Source organism: Balaenoptera borealis (genome assembly GCF_965194805.1).
Source record: "Balaenoptera borealis genome assembly, chromosome: 16".
NCBI classification, from domain to species: domain Eukaryota; kingdom Metazoa; phylum Chordata; class Mammalia; order Artiodactyla; family Balaenopteridae; genus Balaenoptera; species Balaenoptera borealis.
The window spans coordinates 23,665,829-23,692,119 of NC_138872.1; the positions used below are offsets into that span (position 1 = coordinate 23,665,829).

The 26,291-nt window shown below is 44.7% G+C and overlaps 1 protein-coding gene across 6 annotated transcripts in view; it reads right to left on the reverse strand.

Annotated features, from left to right (window-relative positions):
• CNBD2 (cyclic nucleotide binding domain containing 2) overlaps positions 1-26,291 on the reverse strand; it is an 89,329-nt gene that overhangs the window by 14,816 nt on the left and 48,222 nt on the right. For 4 of the 6 annotated variants that reach the window (XM_082361948.1, XM_082361949.1, XM_082361947.1 and 1 more), the window contains 2 exons: positions 18,710-18,873; positions 9,668-13,281 (listed from right to left, as the gene is read on the reverse strand). In XM_082361948.1, the coding sequence (XP_082218074.1) occupies positions 12,963-13,281; positions 18,710-18,873 (483 nt within the window). In that variant the 3' untranslated portion in view covers positions 9,668-12,962. Of the gene's footprint in view, positions 1-9,667; positions 13,282-18,709; positions 18,874-26,291 lie in introns of those variants that run through there. The other 2 variants (XM_082361951.1, XM_082361950.1) reach the window with 2 other exon arrangements.

Here is a 26,291-nt window from a genome sequence, read left to right on the forward strand (position 1 = left end):
AGCAGGTGCTTAGGAAATGTCCGTTGAATACAAAAGAGCCAAAAGCTTAGCTTTTCAGACAGTTGTATGGCATAGCTGCTGCCGGCATCAGTTGAACCGTCAGGGCTTCCCAGGCTGGCGGTTCCTATCAGCTGACCAAACCAGAGGGTGAAGGTTGGATGCAGCACCACCCACCCCAATCAGGCATCAAATATTCTCTAATGGCTACCAGAGGGTTTCTTACACCCACCTTTGAGAGTGAAACTCAAGAGACACTGGCCTTGAAATGTGGGGAGGTGGCATTTCTGGTGCTTCCCTGGTGCTCTTGGTATAACATGGGTGGGCTGGGAGCCAGTGAGGGCAGGTAGAGGAGGCCCTTCCCATTGCCATCTTCTCCTGTTGACGCCCCTATGAGACAGGTGTTAGCTGACGGAGATGGGCTTCAGGGAGGCACATATGCCTGGAACCCCTGGCCTGGAAGGGGAGAACCAGGTGCATTTGGACAACTCATCCCAGGCTAGGACCAGTCTGCAACCCCAATCCACCAGAGCTGGAGATAAAAGCTGAAGCTCTCTGTAATTAAAGGTGGAGTCATCCATAAAGGTCTGGGGGGGTGGGGGAAGGTAGGCTCATGAAGAGTTAAAGAGAAAAGGTTAGCTCTCAGAAAGGCAGTCCTGGACCCCCAGGCAAAGCTAACCCTCAGTGGACAGAAGAGGAAAGTGAAGTCCAGAGGGGACAGGCCCCACCGGGATCACACCTCATAACTAACAACATGTATTGCCAGGGAAAGAGCACTGGAAGGGAGTCAGAGGCCTCAGCTCTCGTCTCAGCTCTCTCACGAGCTAGGGAACACTGGCCACCTGATCCCGTCTGAGCCTCAGTCCCCTCCTCTGTAAATGAGGGCTTTGTTCTGGCTGGTTGATGAGGTGCGCCTCTCCAGATCAGATGCTGGGCTTTTCAAAGCCACAGATTTCAGCAGCAGAGCCTTGGCCAGAAGCTTCTAAATCCCATTCTCACAAGGAAGCAGGGTCCCTGGAGAAATGGTTAATTCCAGGGCTGCAACAGGAAAGTACGAGATCATCCTGGAATATCCTGTGGCAGCAGAAAACAAGAAAGTGCCTCAGAGAATGATAGGAACAGGTCAAAAGGACCCCAGAAGCCAGCTTGAGGTGGCTTCCATTGGCCTAATCTGTGGCAATTTGTGCATCAAAATAGAAAATGATAATAACAGATAATACACTGAATAAAATAGGAAGCCATGAGTCCAAAGCTGATATAAATAAAGGAATAAATGGAAAGTATGATAAGGAAGGGAATATTTACATAGTTCCAAAGCACCTCCTCACAAAATACCTATTAAAAGGGAATAAGACACGCTCAACAGAGTGAAACGGCAACCTATGGAATGGGAAAAAATACTTGCAAATCATATATCTGATATATCTAGAATATATAAAAAACTCTGACAACAAAAAAATCCAATTAAAAAATTGACAAAGGACTTGAATAGACATTCTTCCAAAGATGACATACAGATGGCCATCAAGCATATGAAAAGATGCTCAACCTCACTAATAATTAGAGAAATGCAAATCAAAACCACAATGAGATATCAACTCACACCCATTAGGATGGCTACTAACAAGAACAGAATGACAAGTGTTGACAAGGATCTGGAGGAACTGCAACCCTTGTTCACTGTTGGTGGGATTGTAAAATGGTGCAACTGCTATGGAAAACAGGATGACAGTTTCTTAAAAAAATCAAAACTAGAACCACCATATGACCCAGCAGTCCCACTTCTGGATATATATCCAAGAAATTTGAAAACAGGTCTGAAAGAGATATTTGCATATCCATGTTCATAGCAGCACTATTCACAAAAGCCAAGAGGTGGAACCCAAATTTCCATCAACAGATGAATGGATAAACAAAATATGGTATATACACACCATGGAATATTATTCAGCCTTAAAAGAGCAAGAAATCCTGACACTTGCTACAACTGGGATGAACCTTGAGGACATTGTGCTAAGTGAAATAAGCCAGTCACAAAAAGACAAAGACTGTATGATTCTGCTTATATGAGGTATCTAAAGTTGTCAAGTTCATAGAGACAGAAAGTAGAAGGGTGGTTACCAGGGGCTGTGGGGAGGGGGAAAGGGGAGTTGTTTAGTGGGTACAGAGTTTCAGATTTGCAGGATGAAAAAGTTCTGGAGATTTCTCTCACAATGTGAATATACTCAACACTCTTGAACTATACACCTAGAAATGGTTAAGATGGTAAATTTCATGTTACATGGTTTTTTTTAACCACAACATACATACGTACATACATACATACATTTTAAAATGAAAAGGAAATAAACAACAAGAGTAACTTTACAGTGGAGACACCATTTTAATCCAATAATAAGTTACCACCAGTAATGGGACAAATCGAAGTCTTGCACCACCTGATAACATCCAATGGGAAGAACACAGCATCACTTCTGGGATTTCCTGCCCAAGATGCATAACCTAAATCGAACCATGAGAAAACATCGAACAGGCCCTTTCTTGTAGAAAGAACACTCTACAAAATAACTGGTCTATAATCTTCAAAAGTATCAAGGTCATGAATGTCAAAGAAAGGTTGAGAACTATATCAGATAGAAGGAAACCAAAGAGGCATGCCAACTAAGTGTACTGCACGATCGTGAACTGGATCCTTTGCTATAAAGGATGTTATTGGGACAACTGGCAACATGTGGATGGGCCCTGAGGATTCGATGGCTGTAATGTGTCAAACGATAATTTCCTGATTTTGATGGTTGTGGTTACGTAAGAGAATGTCCTTGTTTGAGGAAATAAACACTAAATTATTTGGATGTGCTGATGCATCCGGTCCCAACTTACTCTCAAATGGCTTTTTTGTATTGTAACTAACTGCAACTTTTCTGTGAGATGATTTCAAAATTTATAAAATTAAACAGAAAAGAAATGTCCATGATACTCTGTTAAGTAAAAAAACCAAAATGTATAACACTGTGCTGTCCATTATGGTGGCCACTACCTACCTATAGCTATTTAAAATTACTTAAAATTAAAAATTCAGTCCTCAGTCACGTTAGCCACATTTCAAGTGCCCAGTAGCCATATATGGCTGGTGGACATGTATGATCGAACATTGTCATCATTGCAGAAAATTCTACTGGACAGAGCTGGTATAGCTTCTTCCTTTTTTTTTTTTTTTTTTGTTAAAATAATAAATAAGGAAATGGGTATGAGTATGTGAACTTTGAGAAGGTTATGTACCAAACTGTTAGTCAGGTTATCCTTGGGAGATGAGATTAGATGGGTGAAATAGTGGAAATGTTTCAATTCTCATTATATACATTTAAAATTTGGGATTATGAAAGAAAAATTTTTAGAATTTTTCTAATATTTATATCTATATAGATAAATATCTACCTACCTACCTACTACCTGTCTGTCTATACTTTTAAAAGCATGTTTTAGGAATTACTTGATGCCAGTAAAGTTTTAAATGACCTTTCCTGTGATGAAGACCTATGAAAAGGGAATTTAAATTTCACGGCGCTACCAGTAACGCTTGAAGAGGCAAATAGCTCATGGGTGCCTCCTGCTTCACCACGCAAAACAGGATCTCGCTCACGTCACTTGACATAACCCAAGAGTCCCAAACAAAGGGCCAGGCTCTAACTGCAATAGGACAGACTGCCGTTAAACAGGAGGAAGAACTTTCTGACAGTATCAACATGAAACCTTAAGGACAAGGGATCATGGAAGACTGAGGATGTTTAAGAGAAACCGAGATTTGGAGCCAAACAGACCCAGGTTTGAATTCTGGCTCTTCTACCAAACCAGCAGTGTGAAAATGGGGGTAATACTAACCTTGCATGAGTGTGAAGTGCCGGGTGGTGTTCCAACTGCTTTACGTGTGTTATCGCATCATCCTTAAATCCTTTTTTTTTTTTAAACTGTTAAAAACCACACTCCTGATATTCGCCCCTAAATGTACTTCTCCTACAGTCTTCTCTGTCTCAGGGAATGGCTACTCCATCCTTCCACTTGCTCAAACCAAAATCTTTGGAGTTATCCTTAGTTCCTCTCTCTCATTCCTGACATTCAGTCCTTTAGCAAACCCTGGTCGGTTCTACCATCGAAATATGTCCACAATCAGCCCCATCAAGACACCACCACAATCAATATGGTGATCTGAGCCACCATAATCTCTTACTTGGATTATGGCACTGGCTTCCCAGCTGTCCCCCACCCCCGTCTCCCCATGCCACCCTCATGCTTAAACCCCAAGTCTGTAGTCAGATCGTATCACTCCTCTGCTAAGAACCTTCCAAAGGCTCCCTTCACATGATCATGAGCTGGCCTCCAGTCCGTCTCTTCCCTTGCCCTCTTTCAATTTCTCTCTCCTTTGACTCCATTTCAGCCACACCAGCCTTCTTGCTGTTATGCTTGAATGTGCTATCTCTCTGTCTGGAACATTCTTGCCCCGATATCTGCATGGCTGTCACGGTCTTAGAGAAGCCTTCCCTGACTATCCTTTACAACGTAGTAACCTCTAACCCACCTCCATCCCCCAGTTACCCTGATTTTTCTTGTGTTCTTTAACCACTGACCCAGAATGTAAGCTCCTTGATGCCAAGGACTGTGGTTTGGTTTGGTGCTGTATCTCTAAGCCCTGACCAGCTCCCTCTCCCTACAGCATATCTGCTAATTGGAGATATACTGGTTGAATTCATCTAGATTTCAGTTCAGTCCTTCCAGTTCCCATATGCTTCCCTATCTAATGGAGATGCCAGGAGCCTGGCAGCTAAGGGACAGAAGACAAGCACTGGCATAAAGGGAGGAGGAGGAGATAGGCAGCCAGCAGGCTCCAGGGCTCTCCTCTCAAAAAGGCAGAGGACCGCATGAGCTGGTAATCATCGAAGCTGATAAGACGTGTATGATAACAGAGCAATGTGCAAATGCAGAATGATTCACCGGTGAGAGCTTTTTACATGTGCAAATCCCCCAGCTGCTGTGATCTGTTAAACCGAGAAATGCCCATATGTGGGACTCCTCTATTTCAACTCTGTGGGCAGGGCTGGCCTCCCCGGTCGGTCTGCAAGTCTCACAGACCCACTGTCTGTATCATTTTGTCCCTGGGTCCCCTTTTTTTCTCCCACCCCAGGTATTTGCTTTCTGAGAGTCAAACTCTGAATTTAGTGTTTTATATGGACTATTTAAGTTAATCTTCGTGACTTTATGAAACAGATGCTTTTATTATTCCCATGTTACAGATGGGGAAACTGAGGCAAAGAGCAGTCGCTTGCCTACTGTCACACAGCTGGTCGGAAGCAGAGCAGCCTAAATCCAGACCTCCTGCTCATAAGCCTGCTCCTCCTGCTCTGTGATGTCGGTAAAATCAGACAGAAGGACAGGAAAAGGTCTGGCTTTATGGGGAAGAGGCTTCCAGAAGAGCAATGAGCAATTCCCCTCCATCTCCACACAAAACAAGAAAAAATCTTGAACAGTAGCATGAGTTTTAAGTTATGACCGGAAGAAGGACTTTCTGACAGTATCTTTCAAGATTAAAACCTGCTCTCAGGAAAAGATATGGTCTCAGTTTCTAACCATTAAAATCATAGATGATCAGTGTTGTTAAGACTTAAAGACCATGAATCCACCTCCTTCCACTTCCACGTGATAAGCGTGATAAGGGAGCAAGCGGGGAACAGCCCTCACCGGCAGCCAACCATTCTAGATACTGACTTTGTGGTGCCAGAAGGGACCCGAGGCCAGGAAGTCCAGAGCCAAGTAGAAACAGGCCCCTAATTTAAAGCACCCTGGGAGAAGGTAGCTCCCAGTAAAATAGGTAGGAGGCACATTTGAAAGAACGGAGTGAAGACAAACTTCCCTACCCTCCTTGGGTGAGAAAAAATTTTGTTACTCTCCTCAGGGACTGAGCAGATTCTTCCTTTCAAATAAGGAAATACTATGTTTCTTTTTTTGCCTTGGCTGTCAGAGAGCTCAAGGCTAGATTTTACAATCATCAGGACTAATGCTCATATTGATACAAATCCATATTGACTTCTTCCATTTTCTTCTTCATTTTAATTGTCATTTCTAGTGAAATAGCATTTTCCCCCTTTTGCCCTGGATATAAGGGAGCTTCTCACCAGATTTTAAAATAAACTATTACCTAATTACAAAATCAATTATAAAGTCAATTAGAGTCGTAATTTTTATTTTGAAATGATTTCACACTCAAATTGCAAGAATAGTGCAGCCAGTATGGAAAACAGTATGGCAGTTCCTCAAAATATTAAAAATGGAATTACCATATGATCCAGCAATTCCACTTCTGAGTATATACCAAAAGAATTGAAAGCAGGGTCTCAAAGATATTTGTGCATCCATGTTCATAGCAGCATTATTCACAATAGCCAAAAGGTGGAAGCAACCTAAATGTCCAGCAGCAGATGAAGGGATAAACAAAGTGTGGTATGTATTGTACATACAATGGAATTTTATTTAGCCTTAAAAAGAAGGAAATTCTGGGGCTTCCCTGGTGGCGCAGTGGTTGAGAATCCGCCTGCTAACGCAGGGGACACGGGTTCGAGCCCTGGTCTGGGAAGATCCCACATGCCACGGAGTGGCTGGGCCCGTGAGCCACAGCTACTGAGCCTGCGCGTCTGGAGCCTGTGCCCCGCAACGGGAGGGGCCGCGATAGTGAGAGGCCCGCGCACCGCGATGAAGAGCGGTCCCCGCTTGCCGCAACTGGAGAAAGCCCTCGCACGAACCGAAGACCCAACACAGCCAAAAATAAATAAATAAATAAATAAAGTAGCTATAAAATTAGATGTAAAAAAAAAAGAAGGAAATTCTGAAGAAAAAAAAAAAGAAGGACATTCTGATGCATGCTACAACATGGATGATCCTTGAGAACATTATGCTAAATGAAAGAAGATATCTACATAAAGACAAATATTGTATAATTCCACTTATTTAAGGTATGTAAAGTAGTCAGAGTCATAGACAAAGTAGAACAGTGGTTGCCAAGAGCTGGCAGAGGGGAGTGGGGAGTGAGGAGTCATTGTTTAATGGGTACACAGGTTCACTTTAACAAGATGACAAGAGATCTGGAGATGGCTGTGGTGATGGTTGAACAACAGTGTGAATGTACTTAATGCCACTGAACTTAAAAACATATACTTAAAAATGGCTGCGAGGGTAAATTTTATGTGTATTATACAATTTAAAATAATTTTTTAAAAGTTACAAGAATGAAGGATGAACTAAGGTATCTACCATGATTATTTTTGTAACCTGGTCAGTTAATAAACAGTGACTGCTTTCAAATTGGAAAAAAAAAAATTACAAGAATGGTTCAAAGAACTCCTAAGTACCCTTCACCCAGATTCGCCAGTTGTTATCATTTTGCTATAAATGCTTTGCTCTTCTAAATATACACACAATATATTTCTAAATCATTTGAAAGTAAGTTGAAGAAACCATCACCTTTAACGGCCAAGGACCTCAGTGTGTATTTCCTAAGGACAAGGAGATTCTCTTACATAACCACAGTAAAATTACCAACATCAGGACATTTAGCATTAATACAGTACTAGTATCTCATCCGCTGTTCATTTTCACACTTCACCAAGGGTCTCCATAATCCATTTTCTTCTTGATTCTGATTTTCTGTTGGGGTTGGAGGGAGGCTGAAGAACACCTACCAGACCCTGCAAATTTTACAAATGACCGTAGTGAAGCTCCAGAAAGGGAAGGAGCCTGGCTGAAAGTCACACAGCTCTTGTCCAGAAGTGCCACCCTCCCAACATCCCCAGGCTCTGTCCCCAGGGCTAAAGCCCACAGCCTTTAGAAGCCATGAAAAACCCTCGTTCCAGCTTTGGTGCTGCTTCTCAACCACCTAGAAATTACTCTTCTTCATTGTCAGCTCTGAACCTGTGACTACAAATTCTGCAACTCAGCACCCTTGTGGTTAAACCCCTTAAATCCCCAAATGACAGAAAAGCATCATGGCAAAATAGCCTCTAGTGAGTGCGATGGAGGTTGCGAAGTTACCCATCTCACCCCTTAGACCTTCTGTAACTGGAAGGTAAGATTTTTCCATGAGTTATATAAAAGGAATAGAGGACTTAAAGAATGCTTTTTGCTTCCAACTCCAAGGAGGGATCTTAAACACTTCCTATAACAAATGCTGGCAATATCTCCTGTGTTTCTCAAATGGGTTTTTTCATTTTCCCCGAACAGTGGAAGCTATCACTACTGGGGGCTGTATTTTTGGCTTGAGTGGCCTGGGTGTGCCTCTCCAATATGACTAGGCTTATTTACATATGGAAAATCATCCCAGAGGGTGAATATATTCTCTCCAGCACAGTTCCAGGGTTGTGTGTACAGAATTTGTTTTGAAAACAGGTGGCTCCTTTGGGATAGATGAGTGAGGGTGGTGTCACAGTGCACACGCTGAGACGCTGCCTGCCTGGGAGGGTGCTGGGGTGCAGTGAAAGCTCTCGGATTTCCTGGAGCAACCACCTGGTAGCGAGTGAGCTTAGACAAGGCCTTTGCCTCTCTGGGCCTCAGGCTCCTCATCTGTCAAATGGGGACAATGCCACCTGGTTAGTTGCCAGGAAGTATTTTCAGGATAAGTGATAGCCTCTGTAGAGTGCCTCGCACAATGTGGGCACACAGGGAGCACTCCGTACCTGAGCCGGGCCCTACTCCCTTGTGACGGGTCACTGTGGGCTTCCTGACCCTTGGATCTGTGCCAGGTGGGCAGTAAGAACCTCTGAGGCACTGAAAATATGTTTATTACTAACACTTGTGTCAAGGGGTGTCATACTAGTTCCTTCTGAATGAGCTTTTCTCCCAAGTAAATCCTGATGTGTCCTCCTCGCTGCCTGATTCGGATCCGAAGCTGTTTGTTGCAGAGTGTACGCGGGAGGGGAGGGATTCTGAAGCTCACAGCCCGGAGGCTGGGAGGTTCTCACACATCCCTCCCCACACTGTCCCACTCATTCTTCCTTCGAATAGCACCCTTGCCCACAGTGCATGTTAATGCTTTGGTGACCTGCCTCTGCTCTCTCCCTCCAACGCTGCCTCTTAATATTGACATTAACCATTTCACTTAGAGTGTGGGGTTCGGATGAGATGACAGCCAGCACTCTCCTATCCCAAATCTCACGGAGATGGTCTTTATCAATGATTATGAAGGCTTAGCCTTCCAAAGCCTTGGCTTCCTATTCCACTGAAGGGGGAAGAGAGTCTCTGGATGGCCAAATTGATGTTGATCAAAAAGGTACTAATAGGACTTCCCTGGTGGCGCAGTGGTTAAGAATCCGCCTGCCAATGCTGGGGACACGGGTTCGAGCCCTGGCCCGGGAAGATCCCACATGCCGCGGAGCAACTAAGCCCGTGCACCACAACTACTGAGCCTGCGCTCTAGAGCCCGTGAACCACAACTAATGAGTCCGTGCACCACAATTACTGAAGCCCACGCGCCTAGAGCCCATGCTCCGCAACAAGAGAAGCCACCGCAATGAGAAGCCTGCACACCGCAACGAAGAGTAGCCCCCGCTCGCCACAACTAGAGAAAGCCCACGCGCAGTAATGAAGACCCAATGCAGCCAAAAATAAAATAAATAAAACAAATAAATTTAAAAAAAAAAAGGTACTAATACCATCTAACGTGTATTGAGCACATACTATGTACCAGGGACTTTACATGTGTAACCGAACATAACTAGGGCCTCATGCTGCCCACTGTCTGCTTGGTAACTGAACTCAAAGAAACAGCACTATTGCATAAAATCATAAATAAGAGCTATTCAAAAAAAAAAAAAAAAGGAGCTATTCAAATGTTTACTTGGTTTCTCAAGAAAATGCCAAAGGAGAAACACATTCTCAGTGCACAGAAAAGCTCTTTGAAGACCTCTTTGGGCATTTCTCATTCTCAAGTTCTTCTATCTGTTACATAGTAGCTTCAGAAAAAGCTTTGCTCTTTCTCTGTTCCCCTCAAGACTTCCCAAAGCCCCAGCCCTCACAGCCTCTCCCCCTACATATGGTGCCCTTGCTCCCAGGCTGCTCTTCTAATTTCTCACCCACCGCACCCCTAGAAAACTTGCTCTGCCTCCTATGCTGGAAGTTTTTTCTCTCACTTCCCAGGAAGCTGGACGCAGCGGTCCTGGTGAATAAAATCCTCCCCCTTGCTGTTCATGTACCACCTCTTTTAATCCTCAACAGCCATTAAGTGGCAGACCTAGGATCTTAGCCCAAGTCATTAGACTCCAGTCAGATGCTTAGCAAGATGGCTGTCATAGAATAAACGCTCAATAAAAAGCTTCCCACCCCTTCTCTGGTCATGTCAGTTCTACTCAAGAACCTTCGGGCTTCCCTGGTGGCGCAGTGGTTGGGAGTCTGCCTGTCAATGCAGGGGACACGGGCTCGAGCCCTGGTCTGGGAAGATCCCACATGCCGCGGAGCAACTAGGCCCGTGAGCCACAATTACTGAGCCTGCGCGTCTGGAGCCTGTGCTCCGCAACAAGAGAGGCCGCAATGGTGAGAGGCCCGCGCATCGCGATGAAGGGTGGCCCCCACTTGCCACAGCTAGGGAAAGCCCTCGCACATAAACGAAGACCCAACACAGCTATAAATAAATAAATAAATAAATAAAAATTTAAAAAAAAAATGTTAAGAACCTTCAAGGGCTCCCTATTGCCTAGAGCGGGGGGTCAGCAAACAATGGCGCACAGGCCAAATCTAGCCTGCCACCTGTTTTGTTTTGTTTTTTTAAAAAATAAATTTATTTATTTATTTATTTTTGGCTGAGTTGGGTCTTTGTTGTTGCGTGCAGGCTTTCTCTAGTTGCGGCGAGCGGGGGCTACTCTTCGTTGTGATGTGCGGGCTTATCGCGGTGGCTTCTCTTGTTGCGGAGCACAGGCTCTAGGAGCGCGGGCTCAGTAGTTGTGGTGCACGGGCTTAGTTGCTCTGCGGCATGTGGGATCTTCCCCGACCAGGGCTCGAACCCATGTCCCCTGCATTCGCAGGTGGATTCTTAACCACTGTGCCACCAGGGAAGCCCGCCTGCCACCTGTTTTTGCAAATAAAACTTTATTGGAACACTAAAGCTGCTTTCACCATGCAGAGTTGAGTAGTTACAACAGATACCATAAGGCCTATAAAACCTAAAATATTTATTAATTGGCCTTTAATAGGAAGAGTTTGCTGACCCTTGGCCTACAGAATAAGAGGGAACGCAGATTGCCTCTTATACTCCTTTGGATCTGCTACAGAGCAAGTACTTAATAAATACATTTCAAATGAATGAACAAAACGTCCACACCATCATCTTGGAGCCAAAGACCTACACGCAAGATCTCTAAATATAGTCAGACACCCCAACTTACCTGGTCCCCAAACCATGCCACCCCATCCTTGTAGGTCACAGGCAGCCCTTCCAGGACTGCTGCAGACATTCCAGACTCCTCGACCCTCTGGAGCTATCAGGGAAGTCGAGATGATTAAGTCCACTGCTTCTCTCCTCTCTTACATCCACTCGCTCTTCTGACAAATTCCCTACTCCTCCTTCTTTGCTGTGTAACATGAAAACAGCTTTCTTCTAAATTCGACAAACAAAAGTATAATGTTGAATGTGCTTTTCAAACTATACTCACCCCTCACTCGTGAAAACCACTGATCTTGTCCAACACGCTCATTTTGTCACTGGGGAAACCGGAGGGCAGGTGACGGATTCAAGGCACTCAAGGGGGTCCCACGGGACAGAAGCAGAGCCGGGCTCTCCAGACCTCCCGAAGCCAGCTCAGTGCCTGGTGTTCCTCTGAGTCCGCTCCTCGCAGGGGTGGTGTGTGGGGGGTGGGTACTGGTGGGGGAGGGCTCCTGTCTCTCCTGGCACCGCCAGGCTGGGCTCTTGTGCTGCCATGGCCTCTACCAGGCCCCTCAGGGCTCTCAAAGCGAAACCATGGGTTTTCCCAAGGGAGAGAGGTGACTTGGTCCCAGGTCTGTGGTGCCGAGGCTGGAGTGAGACAGGCACCCTGAGTTCTAGGCCCCGCGCTACCAACAAGGAGAGCCGGCCCAGGCCAGTGACTGATGGCTTCCAGGCCCTGCCGGAGGGACCAAGGAGAGCTCCTTAGGTCCCACCGACCGCCTCCTTGTCTCTGGTCTGCACCTCCTCTCAGGCTGCTCACTCCTCATCCTTGGCCCGGGACGCCGGCTCCTGTCACGCTGCCCATCTGTCTCTGGCTCCTTGTACCTCCCCCCACGGTCATGCCTCACTCCAGTCTCTGGCAACACCCTTTCATTCTGACAGAGCTGCTTGACAAGCTACTGGCAAACCAGCAGCCTGTGGGCCCAACGCAGCCTACGTATGTGTTCTGTTTGCCTAACACAGTGTTTCAAAAACAATTTGAGTTCCTTGCTCACATTTGAAAACCGGTAGGAATCATCTGAAACACTGCGTTTCTGGGTTCTCCTGAAAAATCTAAAGATTGGCAGTGCCGGGCCTGCATTACTTCCTGGCATGGCATCAGCTGGCTGGGTCTACGGAGCAGCGGCCCCACCTGGATGGGGAACGTGCGCCCCAGTCCTCACCGTTCCCTGCCGCCTCGCCAGTCCGTCTGCTACACTCCTTGAGACGACCTGCCGGCCTTGCGAGGCATTTGAGTTTGCAACCCCATCTTGCCTCTGTGTCTCCCATCCGTCTCCTCAGATAAGACCCTCCCACTCTGAGGCACCTCCAGTGATTAACCCATCCCCACCCAGCCTCCCAACCGTCCCCTACTCAGGCCCACAAGCGTCCAGAGAGACAGTGCCCCAGGTGCGGCCCCAAACACCTCTCCGGACCCATGGCTCAGCCCCCAGGATCCCCCACTGTAAGCCCCGCAACTCCCATGGTGGTTATTCAGGAAACACGAGGGTCAACCCAACATCTTTTATTGATTCTAAACAAGGACCCCTGCATTCTTATACTGAGGCAGGAGTTCTTGGATTTTGTACCGGGGTGCTATAATGGCTTGGACAATCCTCAATGGGGGGAGGTGTTTCTGGGGTGCCATAAAAATGGGATGATGAGGTTTAGTCTTCTTGTCTAAGCTACACAAATCCAGCATCACAGCCTTGGGGCCGTAGATCCCTTTCTTCTTGGGCTGCATTGGGGTGAATGGTGGACACTGGCGAGGCTCCACCAGCAGCCGCATCAGGTCCTTCCGGAAGACATTCCAGCTGTTCTCCTCGAGGAACTTCTGGCACACATCTTCATCGCTGAAGGCAAGGCACAGATGCTGAGGTTCCCACACGAGCCCCTCCAGCCCTGCCTCCTTCCAGTACCTAAACACACTGAGCCCTGTCCCACCTCCGCGCCTTTTCCCAGACTTCCCTCTGCCTCCTTTACCTTTCCGCACTTTCATCACCTAGACCTGCACGATTCCATGTGGTGGCCACGAGCCACATGTGGCTACTGAGTACCTGAAGTGTGAATCTGAATTAGAGGTGTGCTCTGAGTGTAAAATATACACCAGATTTCAAAGACTTAGAACAACAAAAAAAAGAATGAGAATATCTCAATAATTTTTATGTTGATTACATGTTGAAATGATAACATTTTAGATATACTGCATTCAATAAAATATATTATTACAATTAATTTCACCCATTTCTTTTGATTTCTTATAATGTGGCTACTGAAAATTTTAAATTACGTGTGTGATCATTAGCCATCAGGGAAATGTAAGCCAAAGCCACACAAGATACCACTTATGTCCACTAGGATGATGATAATTAAAAAGACAAATAATAATAAGTGTTAATGGGGATGTGGAGATATTGGAGCGAGGGTTCCAATACATTGCTGCCAGGAATGTAAAATGATGCAGCCACTTTGAGAAAACAGTCTAGCAGTTCCTCAAAAGGTTAAACAGTTAACTTATGACCCAGGAATTCCACTCCTAGGTATATACCCAAGAGAAATGAAAACATATGTCCACACAAAAACTTGAACAAGAATGTTCATAGCAGCATTATTCATAATAGCCAAAAAGTGGAAACAACCCAACTGTCCATCAGCTGATGAATGGGTAAATAAAAGAGTGGTATATCCATGCACTGGAATATTATTTGACAATAAAAATGAATGAAGTACTGATACATGCTAAAACATGAATGAACCTTGAAAACACTGTTAAGAAGCCAGTCACATATACATGGTTCCATTTATCTGAAATGTCCAGACAAGGCCACTCTATAGAGATAGAAAGTCCATTGGTAGCTACCTTGGACTGGTCTTGGTGCCCTGGCTCTACTCTGCCCCCTTCCCTCATAGCATGTGAGGGTGAGGAAAGTGGGGGAGGGTGGAATGGGCTCAGGACTCACTGGTTTATTTTCTTCTGAGACCTCAGCAAGGGAAGGGCACACTCAACTTCCACTGACTCACCTGTACTCTCACCTAAGGAGGCAACTCTGATAAGTCACTAACACATTAGAGCATTCTTCTGGGTAGATTATATTGACCAGGACAAAATCAACTTTGATTCATAGAGATCAACTTAATATAAAATCTGGAGGTCAGAATGGGCTACAAGTTAGTCCTGGTGGTCTCAGCATTGCCAGCGTCAGCTCCTACCAGCTCACGAGAGCAACTCCATGCTCGATGACATCAGGTTGGTAGCTCAAAACCGGCCATGGCGGTAGTATGTGCACCACAGAAACCAGCAAACACTTCCAATCAGGTTACTTCCCACCTCCCACACAGCTGCTTGTTCAACATTTCCCAGCACACCACTCGATAGTCTCCAACTAAAAAGTCCCGTTAACTCCCAATTTCTTACATAATAAATAACAATATCTAACTCTGCTTCACACTTACCATGACCAGGCACTTTACACTTGTTAATTCATTTGATCCTCAGGACCACCCCATTTCACAAACACGGAAACTAAGGCTCAGTGGGGCTAAGGAACTCACCAAAACCTATGAGGGGGCAAGCATGTGCTTACAGATTCTTAAGGGGTTTTTATTTTTTTATTTTTTTGGATCCAGAGTCCAAGCTAAGACAGACAAGATTCCACATAACCTCCTGATGCCGATGGCCACACTGATTTCTAGTCTAGTCTTTCACTAAATGGGGCAGCTCTTCTAAAGTCCTCAGCTTCATGCAGCAATTCCAGTTCTACTCTCTGCCTCGCTTGAACTGAAAGTGTCATCTGTCCTTGCAGGATGCAACACTTCAGCCCATGGTGCCCTCAGCCACCACCCCACCCCATGCCTGCCCGGCAATCCAGCACTAGATCACACTCTGTGCTTTGGTTTTAGGCTGCTCTTCATTTGGGCCCTTGGAGATTTCCCTTCTTTCCTGTGAACTCAGCTGTTCATATTCTACATGGGGGAGAGGCTTCAGATAATCTAGCCCGTAGCATCCACAGGACAGGTGTCTCACCGACTGACTGTGTGATCTTCAGGATGTCACGTCCCCTTTCCTGGGCCTCACAGTCCTCAATTAAAACATGGAGCATTTGAGCTAGATAATGGTTATATTTTCTGCCTGCTTTAGCAGTCTAGAAAACCATGAGTTCAACAATTAATGAATAAGCGAGAATTCCATCTGTCAGCATTGCAGACGATTGCAGCAAAGTGCTGACTGGGCAGCACAGATGCTGAGTGCCCAAACATCTGCCACCCTCAAGTCTACATAAACCTTCTCTGAATTTCAATTCAACCAACATTAACTGACACCCATCATGTACCAGATGTTATGTGAGAAGCTAAGGCTCCTTAAATCCTTTTTTGAGTAGCTATTTTCTAAATAGCTACTTTTTATGTTGGTAGTACGCAGGAATCAGAGAATTGGGGCATCGCTGAACTGCAAGGAACCACCAGTGTTTCCCAACTTTCTTTTTTTTTTTTTTTTTCACAAAACTGCCCCAATTTGGACCATAGCTACATATCATCTGTTCTTTTATTAATGATCTTTTAAAATTCTACTTAGTTTCTTTTACTTAAGTATTTACTTTGGCTTTGTTCTAAGCAACAAGTTTGTCAAATCATGGGTTTAGTGAGCTAGTCATGTTTTTCTAGTTCACACTAGAATAAATACATAGCTGTTTACAATCCGCGTACCACCTAAAGTCATCTTGTAAGCCTTCTGTGAATATGATCCATACTTCGGGAAACCCTGTTCTAGTCTAATTTTCTTGTTTTGTAGATTGGAGTCTGAAGCCTAGAGGAGGGAAAATGACTTATCCAAGGTCATATAGATCCCATGTCAAATTCTTTCATGTGCTTATTGGACACGGCTGAAGCAACTCTACAGATTTGCTTGCCTTCACACCTCCTCTTTCTCAACCACAGAAATCCCTTGCTTCCCACACCTGCCCACAAAACGATGTCTGATCACAGCATCACCACAAGAAAAAGGAGGGAGGATGCAAAATTGTACAATCGGCATGATCTCCATTATGAAGCTTTGTGTGCCTGAATGATAAATACCTATTTGGTACACGGCCATGAGGTGAAAAATAAATACTGAAAGGAAATACATAAGATGCTAATTGAGATTGTTGGAGGAATGCAAATGCATTTAAGAAGGTCTTCACCTTCTTAAATGTTCAGCATTTTCCAGTTTTCCCTAATGAGTGTGTCCCATTTATTCATGCACTCGCCCAACGTTTATCACACACCTACCATGTGCCAGGTACTGTACAGGTGCTAGAGATGAAAAGTGGATAAAGCCCAATCCCTGCGTTCACGAAGCAATTAACCAAGTGGTGGGGAAAGAACTGTGCGAAAACTACACAGCTCTAAACAGCTGTAATATAACGCGGTGTGGCCACTGTGAGAGCTACGTAGGGAGGATTATGAGTGCACAGAAAGGTGTACTTAGCCCAGCTTGGGGTCAGCCATGAAAGGTTTTCTGGAGGAGATGAACCTTAAAGAATGAGAAGAAATTTATCAGAAAATAAAGGGGAGGGGAGCAGGATTGAGGGATGGCATTGCAGGCAGAGGGCCTGCACTGGCAAAGGCAAGTATGTGCAGGTCCAGGAGGCAATCTGCCTGGGTTGCTGGAGTGGGTTAGAGGTGGCAGGAGGTGCGGCAGGGGAGTTGAAGGGTCAGAAAATGAAGGGCCATTTACGTGGCATTGAATCTGCACTGTATCCTACAGGCAGTGAGATACCACCGAAAGGTTTTAAGCAGGAGTTTAACACGGCCAGATTTGGGTTTTAGCAAGAGCAAAGTATGCAGAAAGGATCTGGCAGGGAGAGACCGAGGCAGGGGACCAGCGGTAAGACGGCTACAGGAGTGTCAGCTGGGGATCCCAAAGTGGGGGTGAGGTTGTCAGCCAGGGAGGTGAATGAGATCCACTGGGCTGTGTGAAGAAAACAGTAGGACTTCATTTATATTTATCTTTGTCTTATTCTTTCTAAAGATCTATTTGTTGCATGTTTATAATATATATGATATATTCGTATAGCAATATATGGACATAATAAATAAAAATAAATTAAATAACATATATTATTTATATCACATATATATTCTAGGGGGTATACACTCAAACACTCTTTAGTAATAGTGGTGTTAGATCAAAACAGTTTTGTGACCAGCGGTCCAGACAATAAATTCGTTTTTACCTAAAAATTAGTGGTTTTTTCCACACTATAAAAGTATTCACTCTGGAAAATTTGGAAACTAGGGAAATATAAAAAGAAATCTTGGGGCTTCCCTGGTGGCGCAGTGGTTGAGAATCTGCCTGCTAATGCAGGGGACACGGGTTCGAGCCCTGGTCTGGGAAGATCCCACATGCCGCAGACCCAACACAGCCAAAAATAAATATAAAAATAAATAAATTAATTTTTTAAAAAAAGAAATCTTGTTTATAAAATCTTTCAAGATAAATATTTTTTTAATTATAAAAGTAATATATCATCATTAACAAACATTTGGAGAATAAAGGGAAAAAAACCCACTTGGAATGTCACTACCCTGACAACAACTTTAAAAAGTATATCTTTTTTTCCCCCTCATTATAAAAGAAATGCATACTCACTGCAAAACCAATTAAACATCAGAGGAATATATAACTATAACCAGAAAGTCCCTTTTAGTCCGACCTTCCAGAGAGAATGACTATTACAAATTGTGCAATACCACAGATATTATCATTTTTGCTCATTTTCCTTCTAGATTTTTCTCATGTAAGTGTTTTACAAAGGCATAGTCATAGTATGTATATATACAATTTTGTACCCTGTCCTTTTCTTGTAGCACTTTATCACTCATTTACTTATGATTTTTAAATACAAGTTACTTTCTATCAAGGGAATGTACCACAGTTTTCTAAACTATCCCCCTGGTGTAACACATGTGGGTAAAGGTGGTTGTTTTTCTACTATGAATATGGCGGCTATGAACATCTTAGTGTATGTAGCTTTCCCTATAATTTAGTTACATACAGATAAATTCACAGGTAGACCATTGCTTCAAAGGGTAGGAACAGTTTTGTGGCCCTTGAAACATTATTATCTAAAATTATTATCAAAAGGATTGAGCCAATTTCGAGTGTACCAACAATTATCAGTTTCATTCCACCAGTGTCAGCTTTAGGTATCATCACTTTTTTCTTTCTTTTACCAAAATAAGAGGCAAAAAAATTGTTCATTTGATCTCGTGGGAGGTACGCACATTTCAAGCACTGACCTGGGGTACTTGATCTCGAACTTCGACAATTTTTCTATTGTCTTACTGTCAATCAGTTCACAGAACTTCTCTTTCCTAACCCGTATCACCTCAGCTCCCAGGCTCACCAGGATCAAGGGCCGAGTGTCATGCTGGCTCTCCGGGAGGAGGATCTGGTGAAGGCCCTAGAAAAAAGAAGCCCCAGAAAGTTTGAGACCATCCACTTGTACAAGCAGATTTTCAGGGTAGGCAAAACAAGGCCCCGAACAGGAGGTGAATCCATCTGGGGTCATTCAGCAAGTGACGGGGAGAAGTCCACAACTCTCTTTGCTAATGACATCAAAGTCCTCGGGCTCCTCACATTAGAAGAGCCCTCAAGGCACTTTGTCAGCTGTCCTGCCCACGGGCAGCAGGCTCTGCAAGAGTCAAACTCGCACAGTCGCTTGCCGGGCGACGGCATTTTACAAGCTTTCCCCGGTGTCTGGTCTCGACTCTTCTTTGTGCCAGGCCAGCCCGTCTTCTCTTCCTCAGGACTATGACAGACTGCTCATCCTCCTCTTCTACACCTTCCCTTTTACAGCTGCCACACCCTCCCACACCCCTTCCTCCAGGGCTTCCTTCATAAGCGTGTGTCGCCTTAGTTCCTCCCGTCCCTCACAGGCTCTGGGGCCACTGGCAGTCCCTGTGCGGCTCCCTTTGCTCCTCGGGCTCCCTGGCGCGGATTCCTACTCAGTTATATCTGGTAGGGAGATGGAGATCAACAGGCACAGCTTTACAGAGTGCAACCCCCTTTGTAAGGAGACACTCTGAGATGGGGCAAAGCCGGGACCAGAGTCTTTGCTGCTGAAACCCCAATCCAGGGCTCACTCAGCCTCTCGGCTATTAAGACTCAGGCAAAGACGGGAGGGGAGGTCAATGGTCCAGAGCCTACAATGCCCAGCTGTCTTGAGCTTAAGAAGACATCAGCCATAAACCAAGAGCTCTGCTCTATGGAGGCCGTGTGGGATTGAGAATAATCCTGGCTTCGGAAGAAAGATCCATATGTTTACTTGTCATGTGACTTTGGGCAAAGTTATATGTCACTGGGCCACTGTTTGCTCACCTGTGAAACAGAGGTGAAAATACCTGCCCTGCATGTCTCTGAAGGATTCTCAGTTTGAAAGGAGATGTGAAGTAGGGTTTGGAACAGCTTCCCCTTCCCCGCCCTCACCCACACCACCACCACTGTTTGGGTTCCAGACCTTGAAGAATGACCATCTACTCTGAGCCCTGGCCTTGTCTCTCCTTGGTAAGACTGGAATGGAGATGTGTTGTCTTTCCTATGAAGCTGTTGAGGGTCCCAACAAGGTGGTGTGTGTGAGGATGCTCTGGGAGACGCGAAGCTCCCCACACTTTAGCTGTGCTCAGTGCGATGGGCGTAAAGGCCCCTCTGACCAGCGCCAGGCCTGGCACAGAAGCCAGATGGCTGCTCTTTAGTCAGCTCCTACTGTGTGGGAGAAACATGCGTGTAGATGTAATCCTCACAACCACCCGGGGATATAGGGATTATCAGCCTCAGATGTGGAAAATAAGGTTCAAAAAAGGAAATTTACTTGTCAAAGGTCATGTATCTTATAATTACAATAACAATGATGACGACGATGATGATGATGATGATGGTGATGATGATGATGATGATCATGACGGTGATGATGATGATGACGGTGATGATGATGATGATGATGATGATGATGATGATGATGACGGTGATGATGATGATGATGATGATGATGATGATGATGATGATGATGATGATGATGGTGATGACAGCACCAGCTAATGTTTAACGAGCCTTCACTAAATCCCAGGCCCTCTTGTAGCTTTGGGGTGTGTTAGCTCATGGAACCCTCACTAGAACCCCATGCGGTGAGTCCTTTTATGATCATCATTTTACAGAGGATGCTGATGAGGTTAAGAAACTTGTCCAACATCATACAGCACGGAAGCAATAAAGCTAGGATTTGAACTTGGATGGGCCTGTCTTTAGAGTCCATGCTTTTAACCACTACACTCCGAGGAAACTGAGGCACAAAGTTAACTAACCTGCCCAAGGTGACAGGACAGAAAGTGGTGGAGCCGGGATTTGAACCAGCCATCTGTCCAGGGCCTCACTGAGGGCAGCACCGTCAGCAGGCACTGTTACCCACCTCCAATCCACCCCACACGTTCCAGCCGGAGTCAGGTCTTCAAGTAGCTTCCCAAAGCGCCCAGGATAAAACAGAACTCTTCACTGTGGCCACCGAGGCTTTGGCTATCTCACCCTTGTGAGGCTCCTGCCTCGTTTACTCTGTTCCAGCCATGCTGCCCTCCCTTCCAGTCCCCTCAACATGCCAAGCTGCTTCCCGCCTCAGGCTCAACCTGCTCTTCCTCTGTCTGGAACACTCTTCCCCCCAGGTTGTCTGTAGTTTATTCCTTTTTGTCATTCAGGTCCCAGCTTCAACATCACTGCCACAGAGCAGCCTTCCCTGACCACTCCGTTTAGGAAAACCACCCCCTTCAACGCAGCTTTCTGTTCCATTCCCAACAGCAATTTAAAACTTTCTGTGTGTTTGCTGCTTTATCTGTTTACTGTCTGTCTCCAGACTAGATCATTAGCCCCATAAGGGCAAAAATAATGTCAGTTTACTCGCCCACACTGGCACCTTGGGCCATGCTTGGAGCATGATAGAACCTCAAGAAATATCTGCTGAGTGAATGCTCCAACGGAATCATAGAACATTAGAGTCGGCAGCTCACCCAGGTGAATGTCCTCATTTTCTGATGAGGGTACAGATTCAGAGAGGTAAAGTGATTTGCCCAGGCCACACAGCAAGCTAATTAGAAGCAAAAATTAAAAGATGTGAGGTGGCCCATCTGCCATCTCCCTGCTGCTCTGCCCAGTCTTGACCACGTCTGAGGCCTCAGTCCGCCTGTTCCCTGGAGAAGCTGGTTCCCCTACACGCCCTGGCTCAAAAGCTGGGTCTCTTTACTCCAGGCCCCAAGCTCTGCTGTTTCCAGTGCCGACTCAGCTCTACACTCCTGCCTCCAAAGGAAAATGTGATCTCCCACCTCCTGGTAGGTGAATACAGTCACAGCTGTTACCATTCATTCTCCTGTAAATGAAGCCAGGGCCTTGAAATCAGGAAGAATAGAATTTTACCAAAGGCACATCACAGGCATTTTCTTCAACAGGATCATGTTAATGAATATTTGGTGGTGGGCGTTTCTCTGCCCTGGGTCCTGTGTGGTGAATGAGGCAGTCAGGGCCTTGCTCCGAGCCTTCCAGGATTGCTTAGAGAATCAAGTCCCAAGTCCCTCTTGTTCCACCTTCCACAGCCTCCCGCTCCTGTCACTCTCCACCAGCGTGGGCAACGCCTTGTCTGCCCTGTGGTTCCTCCCCGCACCCAGGGCACCAGGCATCCCGGCTCCTCCGCGGGCAGCCCACGAGGCTGCATGCACGGCAGGTGCCTGGCCTCAGGTGGCCTGTGTCCAGTCCTGAGCACCTCACTCTGAGACACCGAAACTGCAGGGAAATGGAAGTGAGAAGGCTGGAAACTATATCACATGAAGACTGAAGGAATGGAGGAATGTTTTCCCTGCGTAAGAAAATAATTAACGGGGCACAGATGCTGAATGAAAAACAAAACAGCATTCTTTAAATACCTAAGAGGCCACCACGTGGCAAGGAAGTTGATTGCTGTTTGTTCTTGGGGGGATGGGTAAGCGGGGGTCGGAGCTAGTTAGAAATTGTAGGAGGCAGAGTTTTACTGAGCAAAAGTAAGAGCTGCTGAAAAGCTCGGCAATATTCGCTCGGTATTGACCGAGGGCTGTGCTAGGGCCTGGGGCCCCAGACAGTGCTGGGCTGACCTCCCTGCCTCGGGGGGCGCACAGGCCAGAGCAGGAGCGCTAAGAGCTCCGCACAGCACGGGGTGAGGACCCTGGAGATTCATGGCAACAACGAGGACTACACCTCAGAAGACAGTCCCCCCACCTCCAGGAAGACTGAGGCACATCGCTACCCACCAGGAGGCCTCGTGCCCTCCCCGTACAGCTCACCCGCCCACCCAGCGCCAGCACCTATGGCCCAGCCCCCACAGTGGTCAACTCATGGCCAAGCTTGTTTCACCCATACATCCCCCCTCTACTATTGGATAATTACTTTTTTTTTTAAGATTTTTTTTTAAGGGAATCATTTTTAAAGTCTTTACTGAATTTGTTACAATACTGCTTCTGTTTAATGTTTTGGTTTTTTGGCTGCGAGGCATGTGGGATCTTAGCTCCCCGAGGATCGAACCCGCAGCCCCTGCATTGGAAGGCGAAGTCTTAACCACTGGACAACCAGGGATGCCCCTGGATAATTACTTTTTTAAAAAATTAATTAATTAATTTTATTTATTTATTTTTGGCTGCATTGGGTCTTCGTTGCTGTGAGCACACTTTCTCTAGTTGCGGCAAGCGGGCTCTAGAGCGCAGGCTCAGTAGTTATGGCACGTAGGCTTAGCTGCGCCGCAGCATGTGGGATCTTCGTGGACCAGGGATCGAACCCATGTCCCCTGCATTGGCAGGCAGATTCTTAACCACTGCACCACCGGGGAAGTCCCATGGATAATTACTTTGTAATAGACTTCTTTTTTTTCCTTTTGTATGTCCTTTATTTTTTCTTATTGTTCAACACTTTCAGATTCAGGTTTCAGATTCAGATTCTGGCTCTGTGAGCTCCTGACATACATTTACCAGATTTCCATGAGTAATGGAACTCTCTCTATTCATGTACATATATTTATTGAAATTTTAATAACTGACAGTCTCTGTGCTGGGTTCTGAGACAATCCCTACTATAGAGATGCATATAGATCACTGAGGAAAATATACAAGTTCACAGTCACAGTCACTGTAATGACTTCATGAATAGACTCTTCTTTAGAACAGTTTTAGATTTAACAGAAAAATTGAGAAGATAGTACAGAGTTCCCATATACCCTCAGTTTCCTGTTAAGATCTCACATTAACTGTGATACCTTTGTTACAATTAATGAACTAATATGGATACATAATCAATAACTGATGCCAACGAGTTATTTGGATTTCCTTTTTCTCTTCCACAGTCCTATCCAGGACACAGCATTACATTTAATTGTCATGTCCCTTTAGGCTCCTCTTGGCTGTGGCACTTTCTCAGACTTACCTTGTTCATGATGATCTTGACAGTTTTGAGGAGTACCGGTCAGGTATTTCTTGGGTCGCCCCACTATTAGAATTTGTCTGATTTTTCTCACAATTAGACTGGGGTTATGGGTTATTGGGAAGAGGACCGCAGCATGCCATTTTCATCACACCACATCCCACTTTTATCATCTCATATTAAGGGGACATACTATCAGCATGATTTATTACTGTTGATCTTGGCCTTGATCACCTGAGTGAGGAAGCACTGCTCACTCAATGGTTTTTCCTCTGTGAAATTATTCTTTTTTTCCTCCTTTCTATCATGTACTCTTTGGAAGGAAGTCACAATGTGCAGCCCACACCTAAGGAGCGGTGAGTTATATGCCCTCTCTTTTAGGGCAGAGTGTCTACATAAATTATTTGGAATTCTTCTGCATGGGAGATTTGTCTTTTCTCCCCTGTTTATTAATTTCTTCATTATTTATGCATTATATCAGTATGTACTTACAGATGTTTGTTTGGTACTTTGGGTTATAATCCAATACTACTTTATTTAGTTGTTCAGATTGTTCCAGCTTTGGCCACTGGGAGCTCTTTCAGTTGGCCCCTGTGTTCCTTTGATATGCCCACTCCCATCAATGTAGGGATTTTCTCCCCAGCACTTCCTTACTTCCTGGCACTACAAAAGGCTCCAGGCTCACTCGTATATATCTTGTCCTGGTTCTAGACTCAACCAAAGAGCCCTTGTTTCTCTTGAAGAATGGTATTAGGAACCAGGATCTGGGCGCTATGTGTGCTCTTTGCTACTGGTGTGTCATTTCTTTTAGGCCCTGTCGGCTAACAGAGCAAAAGATACATGTTTATACATATATCTATAAATATTTCTTTATGGAACCATCTGTATCTGTATTACGACAGACATAAGCTCACATGATGTCTGCAGCTCTAACCCACTACCGCATGGCTCATTCTAGCCTCCTCCCCTTGCACATCTGTATATTTCCACTCCAACGGTGAAAAACCTGGCTCCTACCCTCTGCCATTCATTTACTTAATTGATACATTTCAGTATACACGTATAGCAGTATCAGAATTGTTAATCCACACACCCACGGAAAAAACTTTGTCATAGAGTACAATGCTCATGTGCAGTTCCTTTTGTTTTCAGTCTTAGAGACTCTACTCATCTCCACCGTTACTTAGGTCAGCACCTTTCTCTCCCATCCTCTTCACTGAAGTTGTTTCATAGATTTGCAATATTGTTAGATTCCCTCCTCAGTCTGCATTTCTTCCTGGGGGATCCCCCTCCCCATCTCCTAAATGATTTTTGTTGTTGTTACAAATTGCATACATTAAGGTTCACTCTGTGCTGCAAAGTTCTATGGGTTTTGACAAATGCTTAATGTTTTGTATCCACCATTACAGTAATTACAGAGTAATTTTATTGCCCTAAAAATCCCCTGCGCTTTACCTATTTATCCCTCCCCCTGAATTCCAAACCTGTGGTGACCATTTTACTATCTCCATATTTTTGCCTTTTCCAAAATGTCACATAATTAGAATCGTACAATACTTAATCTTTTCATACTGGCTTCTTTCCCTTAGAAATATTCATTTAGGGAATTCCCCGGTGGTCCAGTGGTTAGGATTCTGGGCTTTCACTGCTGGGGCCGGGTTCAGTCCCTGGTTGGGGAACTAAGATCCCACAAGCCATACTTGGTGCAGCCAAAAAAAAAGAAATATTCATTTAATTTTGCCATGTCTTTTCATGGTTTCCTAGCTAATTTCTTTTTATTGCCAAATAATATTTCATTGTATGGATTTATCAGTTTGTTTATATTCACCTTTCCATATAAATTTTAGCATCAGTTTTTCAATATCCACAAAATAACTTGCTGGGATTTTGATTGGGATTGCATTGAATCTATACATCAAGTTGGGATAAACTGACATGTTAACAATACTGTCTTCCAGTCCATGAACATAGAATATTTCTCCATTTATTTAAATCTTCTTGGAATTTTTTCATTATAGTTATATAGTTTTCTGCATATAGATCCTGAACATATTTTGTTAGATTTATACCTAAGTATTTCGTTTTTTGTTACTATTGTAAATGACACTGTGTTTTTTATTTCAAATTACAATTGTTCATTGCCTTATACCTTGTGACCTTGCTATAATCATTTATTAGCTCCAGGAAGTTTTATTTGTTCTTTTTTGTTGTTGTTGTTGTTTTGTTTTTTTGATTCTTTAGAATTGTCTATATAGACAATCATGTCATCTGCAAACAAAGACGGCTATATTTTTTCCTTCCCAATCTGTATGTGTTTAACTTCCTTTTCTTAATGCGCTAGTTAGGACTTCCAAAACAATGTTGAATAGGAGTAGTGAGAAGGGACATCCTTGCCTTGTTCCT